This window comes from Strix aluco, chromosome 3 (genome assembly GCF_031877795.1).
Source record: "Strix aluco isolate bStrAlu1 chromosome 3, bStrAlu1.hap1, whole genome shotgun sequence".
NCBI classification, from domain to species: domain Eukaryota; kingdom Metazoa; phylum Chordata; class Aves; order Strigiformes; family Strigidae; genus Strix; species Strix aluco.
The window spans coordinates 59191242-59216562 of NC_133933.1; the positions used below are offsets into that span (position 1 = coordinate 59191242).

At 42.0% G+C, this 25321-nt stretch overlaps 1 protein-coding gene across 7 annotated transcripts in view; it reads left to right on the forward strand.

The window, feature by feature from the left end:
* The window catches only part of LOC141920991 (SAM and SH3 domain-containing protein 1-like), a 574883-nt gene that overhangs the window by 532934 nt on the left and 16628 nt on the right, over window positions 1-25321 (forward strand). For 5 of the 7 annotated variants that reach the window (XM_074818712.1, XM_074818713.1, XM_074818716.1 and 2 more), the window contains 7 exons: window positions 8239-8371; window positions 12406-12752; window positions 17207-17278; window positions 19702-19845; window positions 22011-22146; window positions 23141-23310; window positions 24422-24631. In XM_074818712.1, coding sequence (XP_074674813.1) covers window positions 8239-8371; window positions 12406-12752; window positions 17207-17278; window positions 19702-19845; window positions 22011-22146; window positions 23141-23310; window positions 24422-24631 — 1212 coding nt within the window. Of the gene's footprint in view, window positions 1-2816; window positions 2929-7951; window positions 8034-8238; window positions 8372-12405; window positions 12753-17206; window positions 17279-19701; window positions 19846-22010; window positions 22147-23140; window positions 23311-24421; window positions 24632-25321 lie in introns of those variants that run through there. The other 2 variants (XM_074818718.1, XM_074818717.1) reach the window with 2 other exon arrangements.

The window sequence follows — 25321 nt, forward strand, 5'->3', positions numbered from 1 at the left end:
CCTAATTTCTCTGCTTATTACCTAGAGGGTGGGGGAGAGCGGTAACAGCTTTTTCCTATTCTCCCTGCATCCATCAGCCAGCAGGAGATGCTGTAATCCATAATGTGGTTTCCCTGCCCCCATCTTTTCTAAGACCAAGCCTATTAAATTGGAACAAAGCCTTGCTCAGTTCAAGAATTGGGAATCTCAAAAGCCATGTGTTTCACTGCCCTATTTGGCAGACCCGAGCTGAATAATCTTTACTTGTGGTACAATAGAAAATTTTAATTGCGCTCCTGTTGGTTACCACTTGCCCCCCGTCCCTGCCACTGGTGTTTCCTTCCTCACACTTAGGATGGTAACATTAATAGTTTGATTGTTGAAAATAATATAGAATGTAATTTAAATTACTACGCCCTTCACTAAAGGGCTCTCATTCTCTTGTGGTTTTTTTTCTTTTTTTCTCTGATACGAATTTTGCTGTATTTCATGTATTGCTGTTCCACCCTTCATTTTCCAAAACGCAGGGAGGTTGGTTTCCAGCACCAGTGGTGTACTCCATTAATAGTACAGCATACACCAAAGAGTAGGGATTCTCCCCAGGCGCTCTTAGCCTTGCCAAAACACAAGATGCGGTTGAGAGCGCCTTGTTAAGGGATGCTCTTCCCCATGTGTAGAGGAGTCTGCAGGAGAATTGGAAAAGAATGCTGTATCATAACAGATATGGAATGATGTAATGCAGAGCTTCATTCTGCCACATATACCTATGAGAAGTGGTACATGAGTACAGTTGTAATGTCATTAAAATTAATTATGCTAATCAGTGAGAGAAACACTTCACCACGAGGAAATGTGTCTGGCCTGCAGATGCAAACATCGGCAATGTGCTTCTCAAAATTATTTAACTAAAACCTGGAAACAGTTAACATCTAGGAATTTGCCTAAGCAGCTATTCTAGTATCAAGACAGACCTCCTGGGAGAATTAAGTTTTTGTGCTCTTGTTACTTATGACAAAAATTTCCCACTAATTTCAGCAAGCAATGTCGTCACCAGCTAATGTGTAATATATCTTTCACCAAAGTAGCCATGGGATAGTCCTTTGATTTCCTTGTAAGTAATCATAGACCAAACACAGACATGGCTACCTGGGGGGGCTGACACTTCCACTGCACGTTTTAGACTTACACGGCCCTTGCAATTCATGCTCTTGCAGTTAATTACATGGCAAAAACATTTATGACCTCTGTTCATTTTCTTAAAAATTTTGAAGGCCTTTATTTGTAACCACAGGATATCACAGCTGACCTTCACAGTTTTCTACAACCAGCCTCTGCAAGGATTAGAGGTTTTCAAAACTTTCTTAATGAAACCCCAAACCTTCAAAACTCAAGTTGCAAAGCCCCAAACTTAGGTCAGTTTCACTCATGGCCATGAACTTTTAAGGGAATCTGGGATACATTTCAAAGAAGTCACTGTCATGTTTCACTTGATGTGGGCTGGTATGTTATTGAAATTGGAGACCACTAGCTGGTTTTATCTGAAGCTTAGAATTTTCCGTAGGGTTTTACATCAGAGTTTTGGGCTGAAGTAATTCAAGGGTAAGAACCCAGCTACAACACGCCAGTAAACCTAGTTTACTTGATCACTAGGGAGTAGAAAAGTTGTGTACCGTCACTAGTACAAAGATGGAGAAATCGGAAAAGGGTATTTGGCTAGGTGGCTCATTAAAATCAGCCAGTCGTCAGTGAAAGTAGATATTTTGTCCTACTGTGATTTCACAGTGTGATTGATCTGCAGTGAATCCAAATTAACTGACTATTGATGGTATGGTCCTGAGTAAAGGGAATCTTTTCTTGGCTTAGAGAGGGTGCTGTTGTGGTATGCCTTCACTACTGCTTTCGACCAGTGAGTAGCAGTGTTTCTAATTTGTAGAGATTTCGGTGCATGTTTTCTTGTGTTCTGAGAAGTGTCCAAATTTTGGATTTGTCTCAAGGTTTGGGATTAGGTATGGTTGACTGTAAGAGGAGTGCCAATTTACTTGAGCATCTCAGAGTCTGTGTTTTCAGAAAGGGAGGTCTGAGCCCAGCCTAGGAGGAGAAGTTGGAAGTCATGCTACAATGCTTCATAAAGCCACAAATTGGCTAATTCTAGACCAGTCTGAGATTTCTGAATTAAACATCATTTGCCTTTCCAGTTCTTAGTGATGTTCTTTTTTTATAGCACTGAAACCAAGGGAAAAGAAAAAAACAGTATCTAAGTTCACTAATTTAAAAAACATTTAAGCAAGGTTTATTTTTCTGTCAAATTAGCCCTTTATAAAGGGAAATTCTCAGGGGGGCTTTTTGTCAAAAGAGTTAAAAAGTGAAAATAAAAAAAGTCTGGTAAAGGGCTTAAGTTATATTTCCTATAGACACAGCCTCCACTCTAGCGGTCGTGTTTGAGGGTCAGTCTTCGTCCTGGCTTTGCAGAGATTCTCTGTATTTTTTTCTTTCACTGAAATTCCATAGACAGTAATTAAGGAACTGGAGGCCAGCAAGAGGTCAGCAAGCCTTCGTCAGTGAAAACAGGGATTGTTTGCCATGTACAACACTCCCTTTTTTCCTTGTGGTGAATAGAAGATTTGCTTAGAGCTGATGACTTATGCCTTTCTTGCAAGTTATGCAGCTAGCGAGTAACTGGGGGAATCAATCAGTGAGCAGAAAACAGCTAATTGAGTCCAGCATCACGTTTTTTTCTTCTTTACATACTCAGCGCTGGAATCGGAGCCAGTTTGGTGTCTGATAATGTAACTCCAGAGAAGAGGCATTTTGTGCGCAAGATTCAGAGCGAATACAATACTTAAGAAGAAGGGTCTGCTCCTAAATTTTAGGGTTACGAAGCTGACAGCAGTTGAGGACTCAGGGGGAATTACTCGAAACTGAGCTTTAGGCCTATAAATGCCGAAGCTGGTAAGTCACTGAGCATGTAGCATGATGTGGAAAGGATGTGCCTCCTGTTTCAGACAGGGAGAAAGAGAAAAGGCTTTTGTGGTTATTCTTAGGCGCAGCACAGCATGCATAGCTTTTCTCAGTTCTCCTCTTCCTTTGCTTGGGCTTTTAAGTTCTTTTCTGTTCTATTTTCCTGTCTCTGACTTTATCCAGGCATCTTTAATAAAAATTTTTTAAAAGTTAGAATGGTTGTTTTTTTTGGCGGATGTAAAGCCTGTTACAAAGAAGAAAGGACACGTGTAGCCACGTCTCCTAAAGGGAACAGCAAAATCTCTTTGCGTTTACTATAGAGCTTGTAGTTCTGAAGTGAGCTAGCCAGGGCTGGGGCATGTGATGTGATATGCCCACGAGTCTGAATGTTGTTTTTTGCCCCACTTTGCTGAACAAGAATTGTCTGATAGCCAAAAATAATTGCAGCTTGTGCTTAATTAGATACTGAGATTTCCTTGTTTCTTAGATGGGAGGTTTCCTAGACATTGCAGTTTGGGGCTGAACTATTACTGGGCATAAAATGAATTGTAAAGTTTTAACATCTCTCTAAATGGCTTCACACAGCTCATGTAAAAGTCACATATGTTTTTGTTTATGGGGCTGAAACAGATTAATCAGTTATGATAGCTTTAACTGGACATTGTCCTAGTGTTTCTTTAACATTTTTATTAGGACCTTGCTAGCAGGCTTTGCCTATCATGTTTTTTAAGGGCTGCTGCTATAACCCTGAAGTGTTTCCGAACAGAGTTCTGCCGAAAGCTACCTACTTACTTCTGGTTTACATTTTGCCAGTTAATTCCAAGTACCCTAATAAATGTTAGTTTTCTCTGTGTGCGTGTGTGTGTGTGTGTGTGTGTGTGAAGCACTAATTCAAAGGGGGAGGTTAGGATTGTTATTTCCATGGCGTGTGAAATGGACTGGATGTTAGAGAATGGCAGAGCAAGGTGTGTGCCCTGCCTCTGGAGCAGGCAGCAGCAAAAAGCCTGCGTGAGAAAAGTGGGAGAGAAAGCAAAGAGGGTGCTGGGAGCAGAACTGTAGAGAGCTCCTTGAATATCAAAGTACATGTGCTAATTTCCTATTTGTTCCTGAACATAAAGCTTTTTACTTTGATCTTACATATGAGGTGATGCAAAGTGTGGCCTTTAGAGGTGCACGAGGAGAAGTTTTCCAAGCAGAAGAGACGCTAGAGGTAGCAGAGGGAATTTGATCTCTCCTGCATTTCGGAGCGTAGTCATAGAATTGTGGCCACGTTTGTCAGCGGCGAAGAGCTGGGTGTTGGGGATGGGCCTTGGCCTCTCCATAGTTTTCCAGCCATGTGGTACGTGGTGGCTGCAGTCCTCTGCATGCAGTCCTCGGTATTTCCAGATGCTGTTAATTTAGTCCCTGTTTCCCTGTAGTCCTTCGCGCGTTTGTGCAGCCGAGCTCTCCAAGCTGGCCGGTTTCCGCACCGTGAGAGCATTGCAGATGTCGGGGATGCACTTGCTCCAGGCAGCGCAGGGAGAGGCGGCTCCTCCCGGCCAGCCCCGCCAAGGGGGCCCCGCAGGCTTCGCCTTGTCCCCGGCAGTCCGGCCGAGCCCTGCTCTCGCTTTAAAGCAAGCACAATTTTTGTGCATCGGCTTTGGCCAATTTGTTATGGTTTAAGGCTGTGGAGCCAGCTGTCTGCAATCTGATGTAATGTTGCCCTGGAAACCAGAAATGAAACACTTAAGCATTCACCACAGAATTACTACATACAGCATTAGCCAAAATAATTAAAAGTTGAGCCATATGGGCTTTCGAACGGAAAAATTTGGAGCAGAGGAGATGGAAGTTAAGTTGTTCCTATTTGCAGTACTGCAAATCCGTTTGTTTTCCCCTTGGAGCATGGGGAGAGGCCTGTTCCAGTGGTGCACGGAGGGACAGGGAGATGGAGGTGCCCTGGCTGTTTTACCAGCGTGTTAATGATGCCAAGGCTTGGCCTAATGGGACAGCCATGTGCCAGGGGCTGGGAGGCATTGGTGGAGGGGGTTGCAGCATGGCCTCCTCTCATGCCAGAGAGTGTTTGGCCTCACCTCTTACAGATCCCTCTTTAACAAACTGTGTCTACCCTTTTGCAGTGCTGCAGTGCACTGAAGCGCTTCTTAACGGGGGAGAGGGTGAGAGGGGGGCTGGCAGCTGGCTGCATCAAAGCCCCATGCCAAGGCCTGGCTGCTAGAGCTGTCCGGGAAGCCATTTGCCCAGCCCACCATGCGCTGGGGAGATTGGGGTGATTTTCCCATCTGAAGTAATGGACAGCCACCAAAAAAAACAATTTGGTCACCATGGAAGCAGGGAGGGTAGAGTGGGTCAGGGAAGTCAAAGCGTTGAAGTTCAGTGATTTCCAAATATGTCGCTTATGGGCCTGAATGCTTTACATTTCTGTTTAATATTAGCTGTGAAAGAAAGCATTGCTTGAGCTGGAAAATTAAGCTCTGTTTCCGGTGTGCCAAAATGGAAACTTTTGATAATTTCAAGGCCTTTTTAAAAAAAAATGTTTCAAACCCAGGAAGCAAATCAAAAGTAACCCTTTTTAGAAAGTTTCATTTTCAAGTTCCCTGAGCAGCACCACTGACATCACTGGTGTTTTTAGGCCTTTTTGCATAAACTTATTAGCCATCTTTTTCCTTTACAGAGGATCTTTCGTGCCACTTGCTACCCGATAAGATAGGAAATAGGCTGCTGGAGAGACACTTTGTTTTCAGTCAGTCCATTGTCCAGCAGCTCCTGTGTTTAACACGAACTGTTCTCGCCTCTCTCAGGCAAGCAATGGCGCTGGGAAGGGTCTGTCGCTGCCGGCAGAGGACCCTGGCTCAAAGGGTGTTAGGAGTCTTGAAGTGGCAGGGAAAACCAGCTGGCACTTGATTACGACGGGACTTCATTTATTTTGAAGTGTGGTGGGGACCCCCTGTACCACCCACTCAGGTTTGATGTCAGTACCTTGCACTGAGGCTGTTTTGGTGCTTGCTTTCATGAATGCAAATGTCAGACATTGTAAAAGCTTTTCTTGTTGTTGAGTCTTCATAACCCTGAGGGGGACAGTTCTTCATCAGATACCAGTGGTGCAAAAGTAAGGCTAGTTGGTTATTCTTTAATGAAATCCTGGGTGGGAGGACCAGGTATGAGCCATTCTCTAAGTCTTACAGAGCTCACAGTTTTACAAACAGTAGTCTTTCAAACCAAGGGTGTACGAAAAGTAATGAAGGAAAGCAATGACTTAGAGTAATTGCATTTAAAATAAACATATCTTGAGTGCAGGGTATGCATGATGGTTGCTTGCCAGAATGCACTTAATGGCCTAAGAAGTCTTGACTGAACTTCTTGATTACGGTCAATAATCCATTCATCAAGTTATCTAAATATGTCTGTCTTGTTGTTTGACATGTCACTAAGTTGTCCCAGCCATAATCTCTGAATTAATGCTCATCTTGCTGCTTAATTTATCTTGATATAAACAAGTCTGGTACTCCTCTTTACAGCCCTGTTTTTCCTGAAGGAAGATTATTAATTACCTACCAGCCTGTACCCATAATAAACACATTTCTGTGGCTCTTGGATGGCAGAATGGCAATTCTTACTGCCATATGTGGTTCATTTGGTATTCCTTCTTGTTTTGGAATAACATGAAGTTTGTGGGAAATCAGTAATTGCCAGTGCCCTTGCAGAAAGTGGCTGAAGTTTGCTCTGGTGTGGTTCTGCTGGCCTTGTGAGGTGTGTGCCTGTGAGGTAGGCTTTCAGAGCTGCTCCGGCTCCTTCAGGCACTGTTGGTGCCTTTGAAAGCATACTCATGCAACTGCTAATCAGTGTCCTGCCCCATGGCATCTACAGTTATTACCACAGCCTGATATTTAAGTGTATTAGAAAAGCAGAAAACGTTTTTGTATTTGACCTGTCTTTTATTCAGTCTCTGGATAAGCAGACAGCATTTTTGCTGGTGAAGGAGAAGAGAGTGGCTTTTTTTTTTTTTTTTTGGCTTACGTTTATTGGGATTTTTCTTTTTTTAAAAGTTTAATTAAGGAGAAGGAGAAAAAAGGATGAACGTGCTGCGGAAACCCAGATAGCTGCGCCGACAGGAAGTTGCATGAGGGTTTTTAGAGCCAACCATTAGGAACGCAGCGCACTGGCTGGGACCGCGGTGAAAACAAAGTAAGGTATATGATCCATACCGCGCTCCAGCTGGAGCCCGCGCTGTGCGCAGGAATGTGCAGCAGTGCAGAGTGCCAGGGCTCTCCTGGCCGAGCTGGAGAGCCCTGCCGGCCTCCTCTCCTCTGCTCTCCCGTTCCCTTCCCTTCCCCCCACCGCCTTCCACATTCTGAACTGATTAAAACAGAGGAAGTAGCACATTGAACGTTGGATCTGGCTCGAAAATCGAAGTTGTCTTCTCGTTCACAAGGAATGGATTGTTTCAGCTTGTTGTGTCACTGCTGCTGGAGAGAGGGGAATTTTTTTTTGTCTCTGTAATGTTTGATACTTGAGGGAAAACAGCTGGAACTGAGCATACTGGATCAGATGCAAAACAAAACGGGATGCTGGGGAATATGGACTGCACTGTATATCTGAAAAGGTCAGAGTTTTCCCTTGGTCAGTGCTGGAGGAATGCTGTGTCCATCTTAATTCCAGCCTCGAGAGCCTTCAGGAGGAGTGTAGGGAGGAGGAAGGGAATATTTTGTAGCTGTGGCAGTTCATGAGCGAGGCAGATGAGGTCTCCTCCTTCCTTCCTTTTCCTTCCCGTCCCTTTCTTGTGCTGCTGTTTTTGATTTTCTGGGAAGACTGGGGGGAAATAAAAGAGAAGTCGTCAATGACAGAGCTTCAGTTTGGAGAAGCTGTTTATAACCAGGTTTAAACAGCAAGTTCTGAGATGCCAGACAGACCAGTGACTGACCCAAACCACAGGAGCATAACTGGTATGGTAAGAAGAGCCCTGGGAAAGAGCCCTGCCTGAAACGTACTGAGAGAGGACGTGGAAGTAGTTATTACACAATGCATGGGAAGACAGACAAGGGCGGGAATGCATTTCAATGCCTAGGATCTTACGTTGCACAGATTTAGAAATCAAAATGGTATGTCATGATTTCAGAAAAAGAAAAAGAAAAAAAAAGAAAACCCTCAGTAATTTAAATGTTTCTGTCTGACCTGGGCTGAAAATATAACACCAGTTACAGAGCTGCATTGACACAGCGCAGCAGATCAGCTGGGTTAACTTGACTTGAAGGAGCAAGCCGTGGAACTACTACTTTATTAATACTCACTTTGTTTCTTTGCCAGTCAAGAGAACAATCCGATGATGAAACAGAGGAGTCGGTGAAGTTTAAGAGGTTACACAAGCTGGTGAATTCTACTCGCAGGGTCAGGAAGAAACTCATAAGAGTGGAAGAAATGAAAAAACCCAGCACAGAAGGTAAAAAGCAACATGCATGTGGTTAAAACTCTGTGTTTGAATACATGTTTCTGTTGAGGGAGGACAGAAAGTGAAGGGCTGGGGGAAGGAGGGGTGGAGTGTTCTTAAGGGACAGTAGGAAAGACTGCCTTGTCTATGGTGCATGCCTTACCCAAGTAATTGCATTTTGAGACTGTGGAAGGAGGAAAGTGACAGCCTAGGATGTGGTTACTGCTGATCTCCTGGTATTCCCAGAGCAGTGCCAGAGTGCACCTCATTAAGAGATTAGAACTTGGTTTATGTGTTATGACCCATGCTGGGGAGGAAATAAGAGTAGGAGCAATCCCAACCAGCTGCCCCACAGGCTCGGCAAGGAGGTAAGCGCAGCCACCACCATGTTGCTCCCTCCTCCAAGGCCTGGGTCAGCACACAGGTGAAGCTCTTTCTAGTTTTGAGAGGGTAGTGGCTGGTTGGTGGTAGAGTTGTGCCACATGGCATCATCCTGTGGCAGAAGTAGAGAAACTCTATCAGACATTCTTGTGGGATAGCGACTGCCTCGTGTAATGTTAACTCCTACTTCTGGGGAGCCTGCTTGCAGTTTGGCTCCTGAATGAGCCCTGCTGCCAAGAGAGAGGGGGAGAGAAGGGAGGAGGAGGAGGGTGGGGAAATGGGAAGCAGAGTTCAGCCCCTGGGAATGCCATGCCGTAGAATTAACTCCGGAGGACCTGTATCTGTGTGTGAGCACTCAGATTAATGGAGCCCGAGCCTCAGGAGCCTCTCTGCACAGCCCTGCTTGAGTCTTCACTGGAATTGTGGGCACCTCTCTATGTTAGTGGCCTTCCCGGGATCATACGCTGATTCCCCTCAGCTTTGCAGTGAGCTGAGCTGTATTATGATTTCTCCATAGTGCATTTAAAGAGAATGTGTGCATCTTCTTGGATATGTTGCAGGAAGCTGTTGGCAGATTTATGATCTAGCCTGCCTCTCTCCTGCGTGATGATTGTGTTACTGGCTGGTGTGAAAGGCATGGCCAGTCTAGAGCTCTGGACTGGGCAGCTGTCTTGGTCTGAAAAGGTTTTGTCACCTCATAGGGTGAGCATAAAGCTGGGTTACCTTGGAAGCAAAAACATGGTTTATGAGAAAGGGCAAACAAAACAGGGCTATTTTGACCCTGCTCTGGGGAATGGACCACAGAGAGGCCTCTCCTACCCCCTCCTTCCCTGTGGCCCTGGGAAAAGCTGCAGGGAGCAATCAGCCAGAGACTCCAGGGGTAGGAACAGGCAGCCCAGGGGCCACTGGGCATGCAGATGCCTTCCTGCAGTTTGACCACACTTTCTCATCATCATCTTAACTGTTTTGCCCTCTATTCCTACTCTTCTGGTGCTTCACCTCAGTTTCTGTTTCTCCTTCAGTCTTTCACTTAAGTGTCCCAGTTCCTTCCAGGTTTTTTTTCCCCCCCAGTTTTCTACCCCTGCCTCCCACAGGGGGTTATTTCAGTGATTTTAACAATTGTCTCCAAAAAAAAATTTGCTCTACTTCCTTCTTTCTCCATCTCCTGCCTGTCTTCTCTGTTTTAACTCCAGGCTTTTCTGAATTAATTATCTATAACTCTTGAGTTTGCACTCTGGAGTTCCTTTGTAGATGGTCTCTTGGGAAACTGTAGCAAAAACAATTATTGCTGAATAACAACGTGGATTGCTTCTGCATAAATTCTACATAAGTAGAAGGCCCCTTAAGTAGCCAAGTCTACATTAGGAGTAAATATCTATGACTTTCAGTAAATTCTCCCCACACCCAAGTTTTCATGTGGCAATTTAAAAGTGCTTCATAAATGCTATCCATCCCCGTATCTATCTCATAATGCAGGTCTGTATTCCTATTTGTGTATACCAGAGGGCTCTGCAAGATCACAAAAATTACTGTGGTCAGATTTGGGGATCGCTGTCTGGCCTTCATGTTACCTGCAGTTGCCTGGATCGGTTCTTGAGCTGTTTGCTGCTGTTACTTGAATCTGTGTTACGAATGTGAAGTAATGTGACATCCTAGATGGCTAGGTTTTGGGGAGTTGGCTATAAAATTTGATTGAGTAACATCAGTAAAATTTCAATAAATTCATCAGTGTTCAACAGCCTTTAACAAAATGTGAGAGTAGGCTTGGTTTGAAAACTGTCGTGCAGTTCCCCAGAAGAAAGATTCGCTATAAACCTCCTGAAAAATTTCTTCACTGAGAACAACTTTGCCGTATTTCCCTTATACGTTCCCGTAGTTTTTGAAGAAAACTACCTTAGTCCCAGATCCTTCTCCCACGTTTCTATTGACTCACTAAATCACACTAAATCTATATCTGGATGATACTCACTAGAATGTGCCAATATCTGAATCTATGTGTATTTTGTGTTAGTCTGCTCCTAGTGAGCTAAATAACTGAAGCTTCCTAAGTCCTGGGCACCATTCTTATATAGCATTTAAAAACAAATCACATCTACATCTGTGTCATTATGGCTTTGTGTCATGGACTCACTCCAAATAACATCTGTTGGAGTGTTGACACACAATGCATATTTTACAAGCTGTTTAAAAACATATTTACTCGGTGGACTGAAGTTGTTTATCAGCACACATTCAGTCCCATGAGAATGTCTTATTTTCTGTTCAAATTGAGAATTAGAAGGGAAAAAGAGCAAGTGGGACAGCCAGTGAAAGTGGTGTCAAAATCAGACTCCAGACCTACCCCAGAAAAGTTCTCAAAGTGTAAGTTGTGTGTCAGATGTGATCCACTATCCCTTCACTGTCACAGTGAGCTTTAATCTTGGTAAAATAGCATCTCAGGCTTCAGCAAATGTATGTCAAATATGTTTTTCCAACAGAATGAACTGAAGGTGAGACAAGGAAGCCTGTATGTGGCAACTAATCTTCTTTCATCTTGAAATGTGTCCCTTGTTACTGAGTTTAGTAAATCATGGGTATTTTGATAATGGTTCAAATTTAGCTCTGCTGTAAGACTGTGGAAGCAATCAAAGATGAAGGCAAAGTTGGGTCAGGCAAGAAATCTATTCTGGCAAGAAATAATTACAGTCACATTTCTATGTGTGTTTCTGATACGTGCCTATGAATGCTGTGAAATTTGTCAGGCAGGACTGAGGAGGATGTGTACTCTTGTTTGACTCTTTCCTTGTTACTGCATCTAATACCTGAGCCTATAGTTTTCTCAGAAGAAAGCACCAGAGAAAAGTTTCTTAAATGGAAAATGTGAAAAGTAATTACAGTTTCAGGTCTTTCATTCTCTTCACTCCAGAAAGGAGACCTGTCTGTTTGCCCATGTCCAGTACTTGTGTTGCAAAAAGTTGTCTTCCCTTTCTGTGAAATATATATTTGGTGAAAACCAAGCGCTTCTGTCATTACTAGGACACTGTTGAAATTGGCACACCCACAATTTGACCTTCTTTTTTTTTTCGTTGCAGCTGTTCAAGTAAATTCTGTGTGATTAAAATTGGTGCCTCTTCCCATTGAAAACCCAGAACTTTAATTTCATCCTGGAGCTCAGCTCCATAGCTTTCTGGGAAGAATACTGCTTTCTACAGCAGCAGCAGCACTGGGAACTGGAAAACTGGACCTGAGAGATACTTGTTTGGTTTTTAATACCTGGGTATAATTCTGACGTATTATAATCTCACTAGAGCTGAGCATCATATGCAAGTATCAGAAGAAAAACATGAGAAACAGATCCCGGTTCCAGCTTTTAAGGGGTTCTTAGTGAGAGCATCTGTGGTCTTAGCTGCAGATGAAAGAGAAAAACTTAAAATAACAATGAGTTTACTTACAGGATGCTGTCATCTGTCTACTGTTAACTCATCCCAGAACTCTCACTTCACAAATGAGAGAAACTGCTTCAGATTTATCCACTCACAGATACCTTCTGGGCTGCTTATATCAGGAAAAGTTTTCTTCCATTTTAAGTGGGTGGTATCTTAAATAAATACAGTAAGGCTCTACAGGGAAACATCTTGGTGAATTATGAACGATGACATGTGGTGTGCTGCTTTTGTCCCCTGTAGGTGTGGAAGAGCACTCACTTGACAGCTCTCCTATACTGGATGACAGATCAGCACTTTACTCTGGAGTTCACAAGAAGCAATTCTACTTTGACGGCTCTTGCGAAAAGCAGCCAGAGGACAACTCAGACTCACTTACTACTTCTCCCTCATCTAGCAGTCTTGATACATGGGGAGCTAACCGGAAGCTGGTGAAGACCTTCAGCAAAACTGATAGCCGTGGCCTTATCAAGCCTCCCAAGAAACTTGGGACATTTTTCTCTTACCCAGAAGAGGAGAAGACCCAGAAAGTTTGCCGCTCCTTGACAGATGGGGAAATGAAGAAGAGCCTCGGCTCACTGAGCCATGGGGTAAGTACAGAAAGCATTTGCTTTTATGACAGCAACAGGCACAAGCACCATCTTCTGGTGTCCCTGGAGGAGATTCAGAGTGTAAGGAAGCAGATCCGATTGAAGAAAATGGATACTAACTATTCCTGTTCCAGAGCTTTTCTTTGCCAGCGCCCTGCTAGGAAAGGAGCATCCACCACAACTTGCGACCTACAATTACTGCGGCACAAAACGAAAGGGGGTGGAGGTTGTGGCTTCCCAAACAGAAGGCTACGAGGGCGCTCTTCTGTCAGCGAGTTCAATATTACCTATGTGGTGGAGAGAAGCCTGTACAGTCACCTCAACCTCTCACAGCTGGTGCGTCCCGTTACTGACAGGACCCTGAGCAAGGCCGAGAAGCAGGACCTGAGGAGATGCCTGCTGGAGGAGGATGAGGAGGCCAAGAGGAAGTGGGCTGCCACAGTGGATCGCTGTACTAAAAGGGTTCTCTTGAGAATCCACCAAAAGTCTGTGAGTCAAAGAGTTGCCATGAAGGTGGTCTTCCAGTTTCTGTGAGGTTGCAGTCAACACTTTCTGCTTTATACTTTTAACTAAATTTCAGTGCTTCTGCTTTTCTTGCAGTAGAAAATCTTAAGCACTGTATTTCAGCTGTGAGGGAAGAGTTTGATATAATCCCATCAGAGAAGAGTTTTGTTGAGTCTGAAGTTTCTATGTGTACAGAATAAGTCAAATGAGAGAGAGCAAATATGACAAAATGCTGCCTTTTAAATTCACCTAGTGCAGAAATTGAGATCACTGGTGAACAGAGGAGCTTTGAGATGCTATAAGTATGTTCTTGTTGATGCTTTGAGAGTCAGTATTCTCTTAAAGGGATACTGAGAAATGAACAAAATTTTCAGAGGATTAGAGCATCCTTAGTCAACTGTGCTCTGTTTCTCTCCTGCTGTCATTGCCTCATATTGGCCCTCCCTTTCTCAGTTTGCATCTCATCAACTCACCCACCCAGCTCTGTTTTCTCTGTTACACACACAGCTGCAGAAAGACAGGGACTTTTACATTATGTAGACACTGCCTTCCTGCTTGCTGCTCACCACCACAAGTGCCCCTTCTGCTCTGTCCCTGGCTACTGCTTCTTTCTGTCATGGGATGAAGGTGGCACCTTCCCTCAGAGCGTTGTGGAAAGGGAGCAAGGGATGGCCAAAAAAAGAAATTGTGCTGTACAATGGGAAATTAAGTGATTTGAGCATTCCAGAGAGATCTAAAGCTGCTTCCTGATTATGTGACCCAGTTTTGACAGTTCCCTTAACCATGATGCTGAGTTTCCTAGGAGCTTGCCTTTTGGGGCCAGCCAGATCTCCAAAGCTGAGACAACTAGTCTGTTGTCTAGTTGAAAATGTACGTATGTTCCATACTTCAGTGGGTGGAAACAGCAGTGCATCCATAACATGAAGCAAGATATTCCAGTGAACAATACAGTAGAAACAGCTTTTCCTCTTGAACTACAGATTTTATTTTGAGAGGTCTCTGCATCATTTCTTCAGGTGTGAGGTATTCTTGATATATGAGTCACAGCCTTGTTCTCCTTGAATAACCTGTGGGAGGTGACCAAGCCTTCATGGTTTACTTTTTGCTCTTCGGCCACAAAATAGATAGTTTTTTTCTACCCAACACCATGAACATTCTCTCTTGGCCGCTTCACTATATCTTCTGCATTGACTGTTTGCCCTGCCACTCACAGGGTACTGTTTATTTTCATAGACATTGTACTCAAAAGACATTGTTTTCCCATAAGGATATTGCAATGATAAGAGAAACCTTACTTGTCCTTCTGTGGGTTGAATAATAGGGGTATCTCAGGCAAAAGAGCATACTCACATGTGCTAGAGATGCCCCATAATTAAAAATACCCTCTAAAACTGTCTTTGTAAATACAGATGACAGAAATAACCTTTTCAGTTCTTCTAATAAGTAGTCTCACTATAGTAATTTCATTATGAAAACCATCTGGACTGACTTTTGCTTGTTCACAGAGATACAAATGGAGAAGAAATGGATAGCATGTTGTTGTTGTTGTTGAGGAACTCCTCAGTCAGCTGCTCCTCCAGCCTCATTTGAATGGGATAAATGATGGAGACATGCTGCTCTTACTAGCTTTTTCAACACACTTCTTCCTGGAACCGCAAAAAGCTGGCAAACTTCAACTAATGCCACTCCTTCTTCCTAGAAACACTTAATGTTTGTTTGCTGCAACCTCAGGGAAATTGCAATGCCTATGTATTCAGTGGAACTGGTCACTCTGTCTTGCCTTGCCATTCATTTTTGTCATTTATGTTTCAGTGACCTGGACATGCATGAAATTTTCAAATCGCCTCAGTTTTTCTTTTCTCCCAAAACGATAATACTTTTGATTGCATGGCCATTCCATTGAATATCCCTCTCCTCATCCACAGACCTTTTGTTTGGTACAGTATTGCCAGGGTCGCTACTGGAATCTGAAAGTAGAAGTCAAATGTTAAATGTATGGGGAGGTCCATAATGAAACAATAAGCATCGTTAATATGGTACATTTATTCAGAAGCTTTTAACCAACAGAATTTTGCTCTCTGAGAAGACTGCTTTAAGAGGAGCTCTGACTGGTTTGACAGACAACTTTGCTCAGAGCAGTTCCAGATGTTCTCTCTTCGTTGCTGGGATTACCATCCACTGTAGGATTAGTTAGAATGGACTCTTCACAGAAGGATGACATTACTCATAGCTAAACGTGCTGTGCTTTAAAAACTGATCTTACTACTTGTGGCTGGTCTCAAATGCTTTCCAAAAACAGTTTTCAAAAGCTATGTCATAGTCATATTGCCTTCTGGAAAAAAACACTTAAAAAAATTCTACGTCACAGCACTCTTGTTAATGTGTGTGGTGCCTAGACAAAGTTGGCTTTAAGTTCTAGTAGAGCTGTGGTGGGCACAAGAAGTCATCCAAGCACTGTAGGTACACAGCACCCCACATGAAAGCTAGAAAAGCAAACTTTTAAAAAGCTGTTAATATGTATGCTGGTTAGCAGTGAACAGGGCAGGAAGAATGTTTACTTTAATAGAACTAATTGATATAATTGTTTATTAAGTGGCACAGTTTATAGCGCTTGCTTCTTCCTAATAGAGTGTCGAAGCAGACTGGTAGTTCTCAGGTGGTTGGTCTTCACTGATGCCCAAGTACACACTCACGGTACTGATCAGCAATCCTCTGTAGGTCTGATCCAATGCTTAGCTGAGTCTTAAGGTGTCTTTGAAGTTACTCTGTTGGGTAGTTCAGGCCCTAAGAACTTAGAGTTCGCAAGTGGTTGATCTGCCTCCTGTTTGTCTCAACTCTAACTCTGAAGAGAATACTTATAATAGATATCTGCCTGTCTTGTAACCCACACTCAAAGCTCAGAGTTGAAGTCGTGCAGTAAATTGTAACTGCCATGCCTTCGTTTCCCTGGATTGCACTGTGAGAATTCTGGAAGGACCAGGTACTTGAGTATTGTGCAGCTGGTTGTTCAAGTCAAAGGTTTTACCTTTTGGATTGCAAAGCAAAAGCTGGATTCTCTCTGAACCCCCCAAGTGTTTGGTCTTTTTTCAAGTGATACCTTAGCAGAGACCCATCTGCCACAGTTAAACAATGTTTGGCTGTGGAAATGCAACTGTACTGAGTTTGGTTGCCTTCTGCTCTTGGGAGGGAAGCAGTGTCATAGTGATGATTTTCTTTTTTTATTCAGGATGATTATGATAAACTGCATCTGTGCATTCAGCCAAAACTGAGTCACTCCACTAGGTGATTGAGGCACTGTAAGCATAGTGTACTTTCTCCTAGAAGTAGCAGAGCTGCCACATATCACAACAGGTGGGGTGGTAAATACCTAATCTGGAATCAGGCCTTGCTGAGTCTCTGGGGACACAATGCTTATGGATAGCTGGCCTGTTTTTTCCCTCCTCTTACCAAGGGCTTGCCCTACAAGTCCTCTAGCGTTTCCCTGTATTTCAGTGGAAATGGGAGTCTAAGCAGCTATTCCCAGAAGGTAGGTTATTCAATGCTGTAAAAGATTGGTGGTTCTCTGTTTCAGTGCTACTGTGGACTTATTTATGAAGGCAGATGGGAGTGCTGAGGTGGAGTTGCCAGCACCCTGGAAAACTTGATGCATAAGATCAACAGTTTCCTCGGACCAAAAAGTCTTTTTTCTTTTCAAGAAGAGTAGGCAATAGATGACTCAACAGCACCAGACCTTAGGCCAAGGAGTTGTCTCTGGAAAAGACAAATGACTCAAATTGCTTTATAACAGATTTCTTGATTTATAATCTCCCATCCTTTTGTTTGTTTGTTTCCATTTTTGCAGACATTTTTGTTTTTGCTGGTGTTCTCCAAATCACAGATGTTGTGAGTGAGCTAATCATTGTGATAAAACTGTATCCATCTTTTTTTTTTTTTTTTTTTTTTTTTTGCAGAGAACCTGCAGCTTTGGAGGATTTGACTTGACAAATCGTTCCCTTCATATTGGAAACAGTTCTGACCAAATGGTGAGTTTAAGACAAGAAGGCACAGACTTGAAATAGCATAAATGAAATGCGCAATAGAGTTATAATAGACTGAAGTATAATTTAGGTCTGTAATAACAGTTTGGGGATCCAAGAAAGCAGAGTATCTTCGTTAACCTCAAACTTCCTTAGCTTTGAGAATAACATACCCACCCATATCCATGTGTGTATAAGTATTTACATTCCATATGTGCAAAGAAGCAGGAACAAGTGATCAAAGCGCAGATCTGGGGGCTCATCTGTGGGCTATTCTTGTGTCTGACTTCCTTAGAGCATCACCCCAGGCAAAACATATGATTACTATACTTTCTTGGTAAAAATATTTACTATTTGGAATGACGAGGAAAACTTTCATTCGCTGAAGACCTGTGAGTTATATGGGTGGAAGTCATTATGTAAGAGATTTATTATTTGTTTTCTCATTGTATCTAAGAGCTCTGGAGTAGACCAGAATGCCATTGTGCTGGGTGCTGTGCAATTGATCTCAGAGCTCTTTGTGTTTAAAAAAAAAATACACCTCCCCTGAGAATTAATTCCATTTTATGTTACTCATGTTGATCCCAGTGTTACTGTTGGTCAGCCTGTGGCCAAAACCAACAGAACAGAAATGAGACAGAACATTATATCAAATGAAAATGCTAACATATTTTTTTCATTTTGTCAATATATGTTTTTCTTTTCTGTTTCAACATTGGTTCTGATAACTTCTCTGTTCACTTAAATCAAGTCTAAATTGTGAAACACTTTATATGCCAGCATTATATTAATTTGTATGTCAGCTGGGGTTTTTGGGGTTGGTTTCATTTTTCTATTTTTTTTTTTTTAACATCATTAAATTACCCGTAATGGGCAAAAACTGTGGGTGGTTATTTTATTCATCAATTTTCAACTCGGTAAAAAAATTAACTTCCAAACTTAGTGTTTATCTTTAAACATAGATACTTGGGCATATTTTGTTCAGATTAGTTTTGATATAGGGAAGTGTGAAATCTAGATGTTACATTTTTCCCTACTAGCATCAGTAGTGGGAGAGATGCAGTGCACCAGAATAATGTATGCAGATCAAGGGTTTTTTTCTTGAAAACATTTAAGTCCATTAAGTGGAAGGTTTTTTTCCAAAATGATAAGGCCAAGAACTGTCCTAAATTTCTGCTAAAAGACCAAAAGTTGCCAGGGAAGTTGTAATCATAAACAACTTATAAAGGAAAAAATAAATAATTGTCAGAAATGAAGTATCACCTGAATTTCAGATAAACTTGTTGGGAGAACATTAATAAAGTAGCAAACATACATAAATTCAGAAGAAAAGATAAATCTTTTATGTAGAATGTAGTGTACACTTATTTTAGGGTTTGTTTTCTTACATACCTCAATTGTCCTCAGAAGGATTTATTGAACCAAGTGAGAGACCAAATTCAGTAGTCAATCTGTTTAGCCAAACAGATTTTGGTCCTTTTTGCATTGTGATTTTTGGGGCACCATTGCCAATGGGAGAGTTCTGGTGGTAGCTCCAATAGCACTGCCTTCCTGTGGTTCCTAACACAATGTAGAACTAAAGACCATGTCTAACGTGCTGCTGGGACAAGCTGAATAAGGGCTGAATCACACAAGTAAGTTTGGCAAAATGTCAACTGATCCATGTTAATTCTTTGTGTGTGCTTGTGGCATAAGTAAATGCCAGGTATTTTAAGCTGGTTTAGAAAAGGTTAAATGCGCCCAAAGTGGCTGTCCTTTCTCATCCACTATATATGGACCAGCTAATTTAGTTCGGCAGTACCCTGTTGTGTGTCTTAAGAATAGCTGTGCAAGTGTAACCTTCTACCATGGTTGATGGATTTAGTAGCCTTTTTTTTGCGTGTTTTTTTTATAAACGATCCACAGTAAAACCACAGAGACGGTCATCAAAGGAGGTTAACTGAACGCCTGTCTGAAAATAGAAAGTAAATTTGAGTAGCCAAATGTAGGTATCCGTATATGTATACACACAGATATATATTTGGCTAGAATCTCACAGGTACCCTTTACTCCTGTTGAACTGTGTAGTATTGACTAACATGAGCCACAACTACTGTTGTATGTCCTGTCAGGAGGGCTTAGCCTGAAACCGTGGACTTTTCTGTTGGGTCAAATACTTACTTGAAACTCAAAGGGGTAAAGGCATCCTAACAGACCCCAACACATCTACACACAGTACCTGCAGTAAAGGTTACAAATCAGGCCTTAGCAGTAAGGCAGAATGGACTGCTACAGTGGTTTGCACAAGGTCTCAACAGTGAATTTAGAGCAGTAAACGGGACACCATGCTGCCATCCTGTGTCTGCCTGGATACCTCTGCAATGACTGTTGACTGAGGAAAAAAAATCACTCTTGTATTTTATAGGCTTAAAACCTGGTTTATTTTGCAGGGCAAAGAAGGAGACTTTGTTTATAAAGAAGTGATCAAATCACCCTCTGCCTCCCGTATATCTCTGGGCAAAAAGGTGAAGTCTGTAAAAGAAACCATGAAGAAAAGGATGTCTAAAAAATACAGCAGCTCTCTGTCTGAGCAGGTATGTAAAGTCTGCAATGGACTTCACTTAATAGTGTAGAAGTGATAATCAATATTGATTCCCATGCTTCAAGGCATCTCTGAAGAAATTTCTAACAAGACTACGTGGTGTGGCTTATTCCTATGTTCTTATAAAATCCTGCACTGTGAAATGGCTTCTTACAGATGCCAAACCGTGAAAATGCATTTTCAGGTTTTCATTCAAGTAGCTCATCAGCAGAAGCCTGTGGCTGATGGCATTACACATCTCACACTCTATTTTCATTCCTCTATCTATCATCATTATTTATTAAGGGAACCAGTCTGTGACACAGGGTCACAGTAATATATTTAATCTGCAATTTACACCTTAGTTTAAATTCCCAGCATAACTTCACATACACGGTTCCTCTCTGCTGTTACAGATCTTTTCTCCATCGTAGCTTGCCCTCTGCAGCAGCCCATTAAAACAGATGCACAATGTAGTCAGAAAGGGGCATCCTGCAGAAGATTTTCCTATTTTTCCTTCATTACAGGTTTTTTATAGTTTATTCTTAAAGGCAAACCTGAAGTATGTTAGTGGTACATTAGTCTTTGAATTTCAGTAGCCTAGGAACAATTGCTATCTTTTTCCCTTTTGGTATACTTTGGGTTTCTTGCTTTGGTGGAGCATCAGAAATTCTTTGGTGTTTGTTTAAAACCCATCTTGCCACGTGAAATTTGTAAGAGCTGAGGAAGCCAGTGGCTCTGGGAGGGCAGATCTCCCTCTGGCTGACATCACTCCCCAGTGGCCTGTAGTGGCTGTGGGGCCTCCAGCACTGCCTGTGGCCCTGGGGATGTGGAAGGGGAAAAGGGAGTTGTGCCTTGCCAAATCTGCCTTTTGGTATTCATGCAAAGCGTTATTGCCTGTAAAAGGAACGCTTTGTAACATTCAAAATAACAACCTCAAACTGCAGAATCTGGAGACAGCACAGAGAGGCAGAAACATGACCAGTTTTGTGCAGTGCTTTGCAACGTTAGAAGCCCTTTCCTGTAGGACTGACTATTAGCCGTACTTATTCATAACCAGGGGCAGTGCTACAGTTACAGTTATTTAAATTTACAATTAAAACATTTTAAGGTCTAATATGATTTGATAAGAAGATGCTTTGATGTCTGCTTGGCCTCCTCTGCAAAGTCTGCCTTAAGAAAGGGATACTTTGAGAAATCGGTTCACAGTGAGTTAGCAATACTTCTGCTCTCTAGCTCTCTCCAAGATTGACTTGACCTCTGAAGTCATATGCTGGGGTGACTTTTTTTTCTGATGATTCTGCAGCATGTAAATAATAGCTTTCATCTAAGTTTTATGACCACACATCTCCACTCTTCTTGTATGCAAGCTACCATTCTTTTGTTTTCAGACTTTTTGTCACAGTCATTTTAGGATATTTGTACCTTTCTGGAATCGTGACTCAAACTATGTGCCAGTATCTCTTTCTGCATTCAAAAAACCAAGCAAAAGCTATTCTGGCCACAAGTATCTGCTGCTTTGCTTTAACTGTGTTTCACAGAGGCTGACAGAATTTCAATTTAGCAAAGACCCTTTTTGAGTTCCTGTAATGCTTGACTGAATGAAAAGAGAAATTGCCTCACCTATTGCACATGTAGCAAAATCTTTTTATATTTATGCATTTATGTTTAAGTATTTATACTATGCACACGCTATATTTTCTGGTTAATTTTTTTTTCCCAAGGTAAATGAGCAAAGATATCAACAATTCACTGGAAAAAAAAAAAAAGTACATTACTGTCGGTCTCATTTGCATTGACTGATTTGTTTGTATTCATCTTTGTACAAAATCCTGATTCAGAAAGCTGAATTTGGTGTTAGCTGTTGTGCAAGTACCACTGGCAAAAATATCATGTGTCATTAAAACCTTTGAATTGGGGGTTTTGTGTAACGTTTCCTTCTGCTTACAATGCTAGCTTTTTCAGACTGGACTGTTTGCTCCTGGCCCCACTATCATGCCTAATAAAGTGGGGTTTCTGCCGCAGCTGAGTACCACTAAATAAGCAGTTAAACATAGAAGATTTCATCCTGTCTGATAAAGAGCAAGAAAACAGAATCTCTTTCCTTGGAGATGAACGAGCAGCTCCTGTCAGTGTCTGTGTTCTCTTACCAAACTGAAATAGTTCAATGTCTTTCAGGAGTCCAGCCCTGGGGTCATGCCAGGTTCTCCACAGTCGCCACCACCAGACACTGACTCCCTGGACAAACCCAAGCTGAAAGCTGGTGGCTCAGTAGAGAGCCTGAGGAGTTCCTTAAGCGGTCAGAGCTCAATGAGTAAGTTCGGTTATAATTGCGTTGCTCCATTTCTGTGGCTTCAGGGAGCAGAGATCGCCACAGTAAGCAGAATCAGAGAAAGTCAAAGCAGAAGCGGTGGTTAAAAAGTAGAAAGGCTGACGGGTTAGTCATTAAGGGTTCACAAAGGAACTGTAAGCTCTTTGGTGCAGAGATGATCTTTTTTGTTTTGTGCTTATATAGAGCCCTGAAAAAGTGAAATCCTACTTTCTGGCTGGGTCTGCTGGGTCCTGCTGTTATAATAGAAATGATTGGAGTGAGAATTACAATCCTTGGCCAGTAGTAAACAGGCTTATCTTTATACTAGATTTCTCCCGAGCAATCCTGATGGGCTTCCCACACCCCCTTCAGAGAGACCTTGAGGTTCTCTCATTAACTGTTTAGAGGAGAATTATTTAAAACCTCTCTGGTTAATATTGTCTCTACACAAAACAGAGCTGAAGTGGGACACAGATGGTGTGAGCTTGCTTCACTATGAATTACCAACCAGTAGAAACCAAGAATATATTGGGGGAAAAAAAACTGAAGAGAAAGCTCCATTTTTAAGTAACTGAAAGTGTGTTCTGAAAATCATCCACTTTTTTTTTTTTTTAATATCAACAAAAAGCATTGCCATCAAACCAAATTTCTGCACAAGGGGAATTCTGGAACCCTCATGCAGGATTTGGAGCTGTTTTTTCCTCATACCACTATGCTTTTTTGTGGGCAAAACTTCCCAGAAACATGACATCTGCTGTGATGTACCATAGATAAGACACTAGTTAAATACTGAGGAGCTGAATTTGGGAAGACAGGAGTGCAAAGTAGATAAACTAACTCTCCCATTACATGTGTATAGAAATAGCAGCATTTAAGGACTTTTAACTTTGATTACCCTGTTTTGTAGAAAGACCTGTTTCCTGTCTTGCCTCCATTTCTGAATCTTTTTCACAGAGAGATTCTTTTTTTGTGGACTGATACTATGTCTCTCACACAGGTGGTCAGACAGTGAGCACAACAGATTCCTCAACCAGCAACAGGGAGAGCGTGAAATCGGAAGATGGTGATGATGAAGAGCCTCCTTACAGAGGACCTTTTTGTGGAAGAGCCAGGGTTCACACTGATTTTACTCCAAGTCCTTATGATACAGACTCTCTGAAGCTCAAGGTACCAGCTACATCTGTTTTTAAGGGATCAAACATTTATTTTGGCAAATTCTTAATTAAGAGCTCTTTGCAAGAACTATACAATTCTTAGTCTTTTAATGAGTTCGCATGTGTGTTTTTGAAGCCCTTTAACATGTCTTATTCTGCTACATTTAAGGTTTTCTTGAGTTATAGGAAGATGTTATCGAACGTAAGTAAGTATTAGTATTTCTCCACATCCAGGGAAAGACACTTGAGTCTTTAGCTTCTGGAAAAACAAAAATGTGCCACAAATTAATTTTCATTTTGCGAGGGTTTTGTTTGAAAGATTGGAAAAATAGTTCACCTGCCACAATGCATTAATCCATCAATGGAAATATTTTCAAAATCATTGGAAGAAATGTGAATGCGCCTGCATGTGACGTCTCTTAAAGGCATTTCTGTTAATATAGCTTGTTTTGAGTTAATATTGAATTACTTTACTGACTGTGAGTTGTCACCCCCCTGTAATTTTTGTGGATATCTGCTTTTATTATTTTCGGTTGTGCTGTATTCAATTCAAACTATCTGACTCCTTACATTCGTTACTTAAAATTCCAAGGGCAGCTAATTCCTATTAAAGCAGATGTACATAAGGTAATCTCTTTAAGGACACAAAACCGTTGTGTGTTTAGTTCTTTGTTATGGTCGGGAGCACATTAGGAAAAGCAAGTGTTGCATGGTTACTTCTGCATAGGCCTCCTTTCCTCAGGAGTTCTGATGTGAGATTGTGCCCATATAACACTGAGCATGTTCTTGTTTACACCAGTTTCAGATAGCTGCACAGCTTAGAGACATTTGTACAAAATAGCAGTGATGCACTACTGGGCTGTAAGCAGGTTTGTGAATCTGGGCAGTTTGGGTCCATTCTTTTGTTGACTTGCTCTGTGGCCTTAGGCCTGTCAATTCCCTTTTCTTCCATTTGTAAAACAAGTATAATCAGACATTTTTGCAAGAGCTGTGGTTAACCTTTGGAAAACTGAAGAGCGTTATCCATTCTGTGTACACGAAAATCTAAGAGAAAGTGGGTGTGTCTGCTTGAACATCCATCAGAAAGCATGCCTCAATGGCTTTCTTGCTTCTTTGGTCCGCAGAAAGGTGACATCATTGATATAATCAGCAAACCTCCCATGGGCACTTGGATGGGCCTGTTGAACAACAAAGTTGGCACTTTCAAATTTATCTATGTGGACGTGTTAAATGAAGAGGAAGAGAAGCCGAAGCGGCCCACCAGGAGACGCCGGAAAAGCAGACCACCCCAGCCCAAGTCAGTTGAGGATCTCTTGGATCGCATCAACTTAAAGGTCCAAATTCTCTCTGTTTACCCTTCAATTTTGCTTGTGGGAAGGGGGTCACACCTTTGGAGTTACTAATTTTTAAAGATGCACACCAGATTCATAATCCTAAGAATTGTGACACCACTTAGCAGAATCACAGCTTAACTGCAGAGTGAAATAGCTGAGGCCAGGCAGAACTGCCTGTCAGGCTTGATGAAGTGCTGCAGGTTGTGTGCACTCAGAGACCGTAAATCATTGCGTAGTATGGCTACTAGCTAACACACTTCAAGAGCAAGCAAAAAGTTTAAAATAACAATAGTTACCCTGTCTTTAAAGAGGAAGTTTTTCTCCATGTTTCTGTTTAGAAGAGCTAGGAATAAACTGGTGCATCTTTCATTCACCCTTTGTACTACTTCCTTCATACAGAGCTGTGCATCTGGGTAGCGTGCTGCCCAGGCCATTTAATACAGTGTGTCCCAAATACAAAAATATGTGCAGCATTCTAGTTCTGGCACAACTACCTTCCTGAACTCTGAGCAATGTTTATACAAGCTATAATCCTATAATTTTGCTGTTATACAGTGGTTTGCATTTGCTAAGCTACTGCTTTTTTTGCTGGTTGTGAAAATCTTTTCTAGTATCTTTATTGACAAAATAAGTTGAATAAATGTGTTGTCTTACAGCTCTTTTTTTTCTTTTTTGTTTCTCTCCTTTATG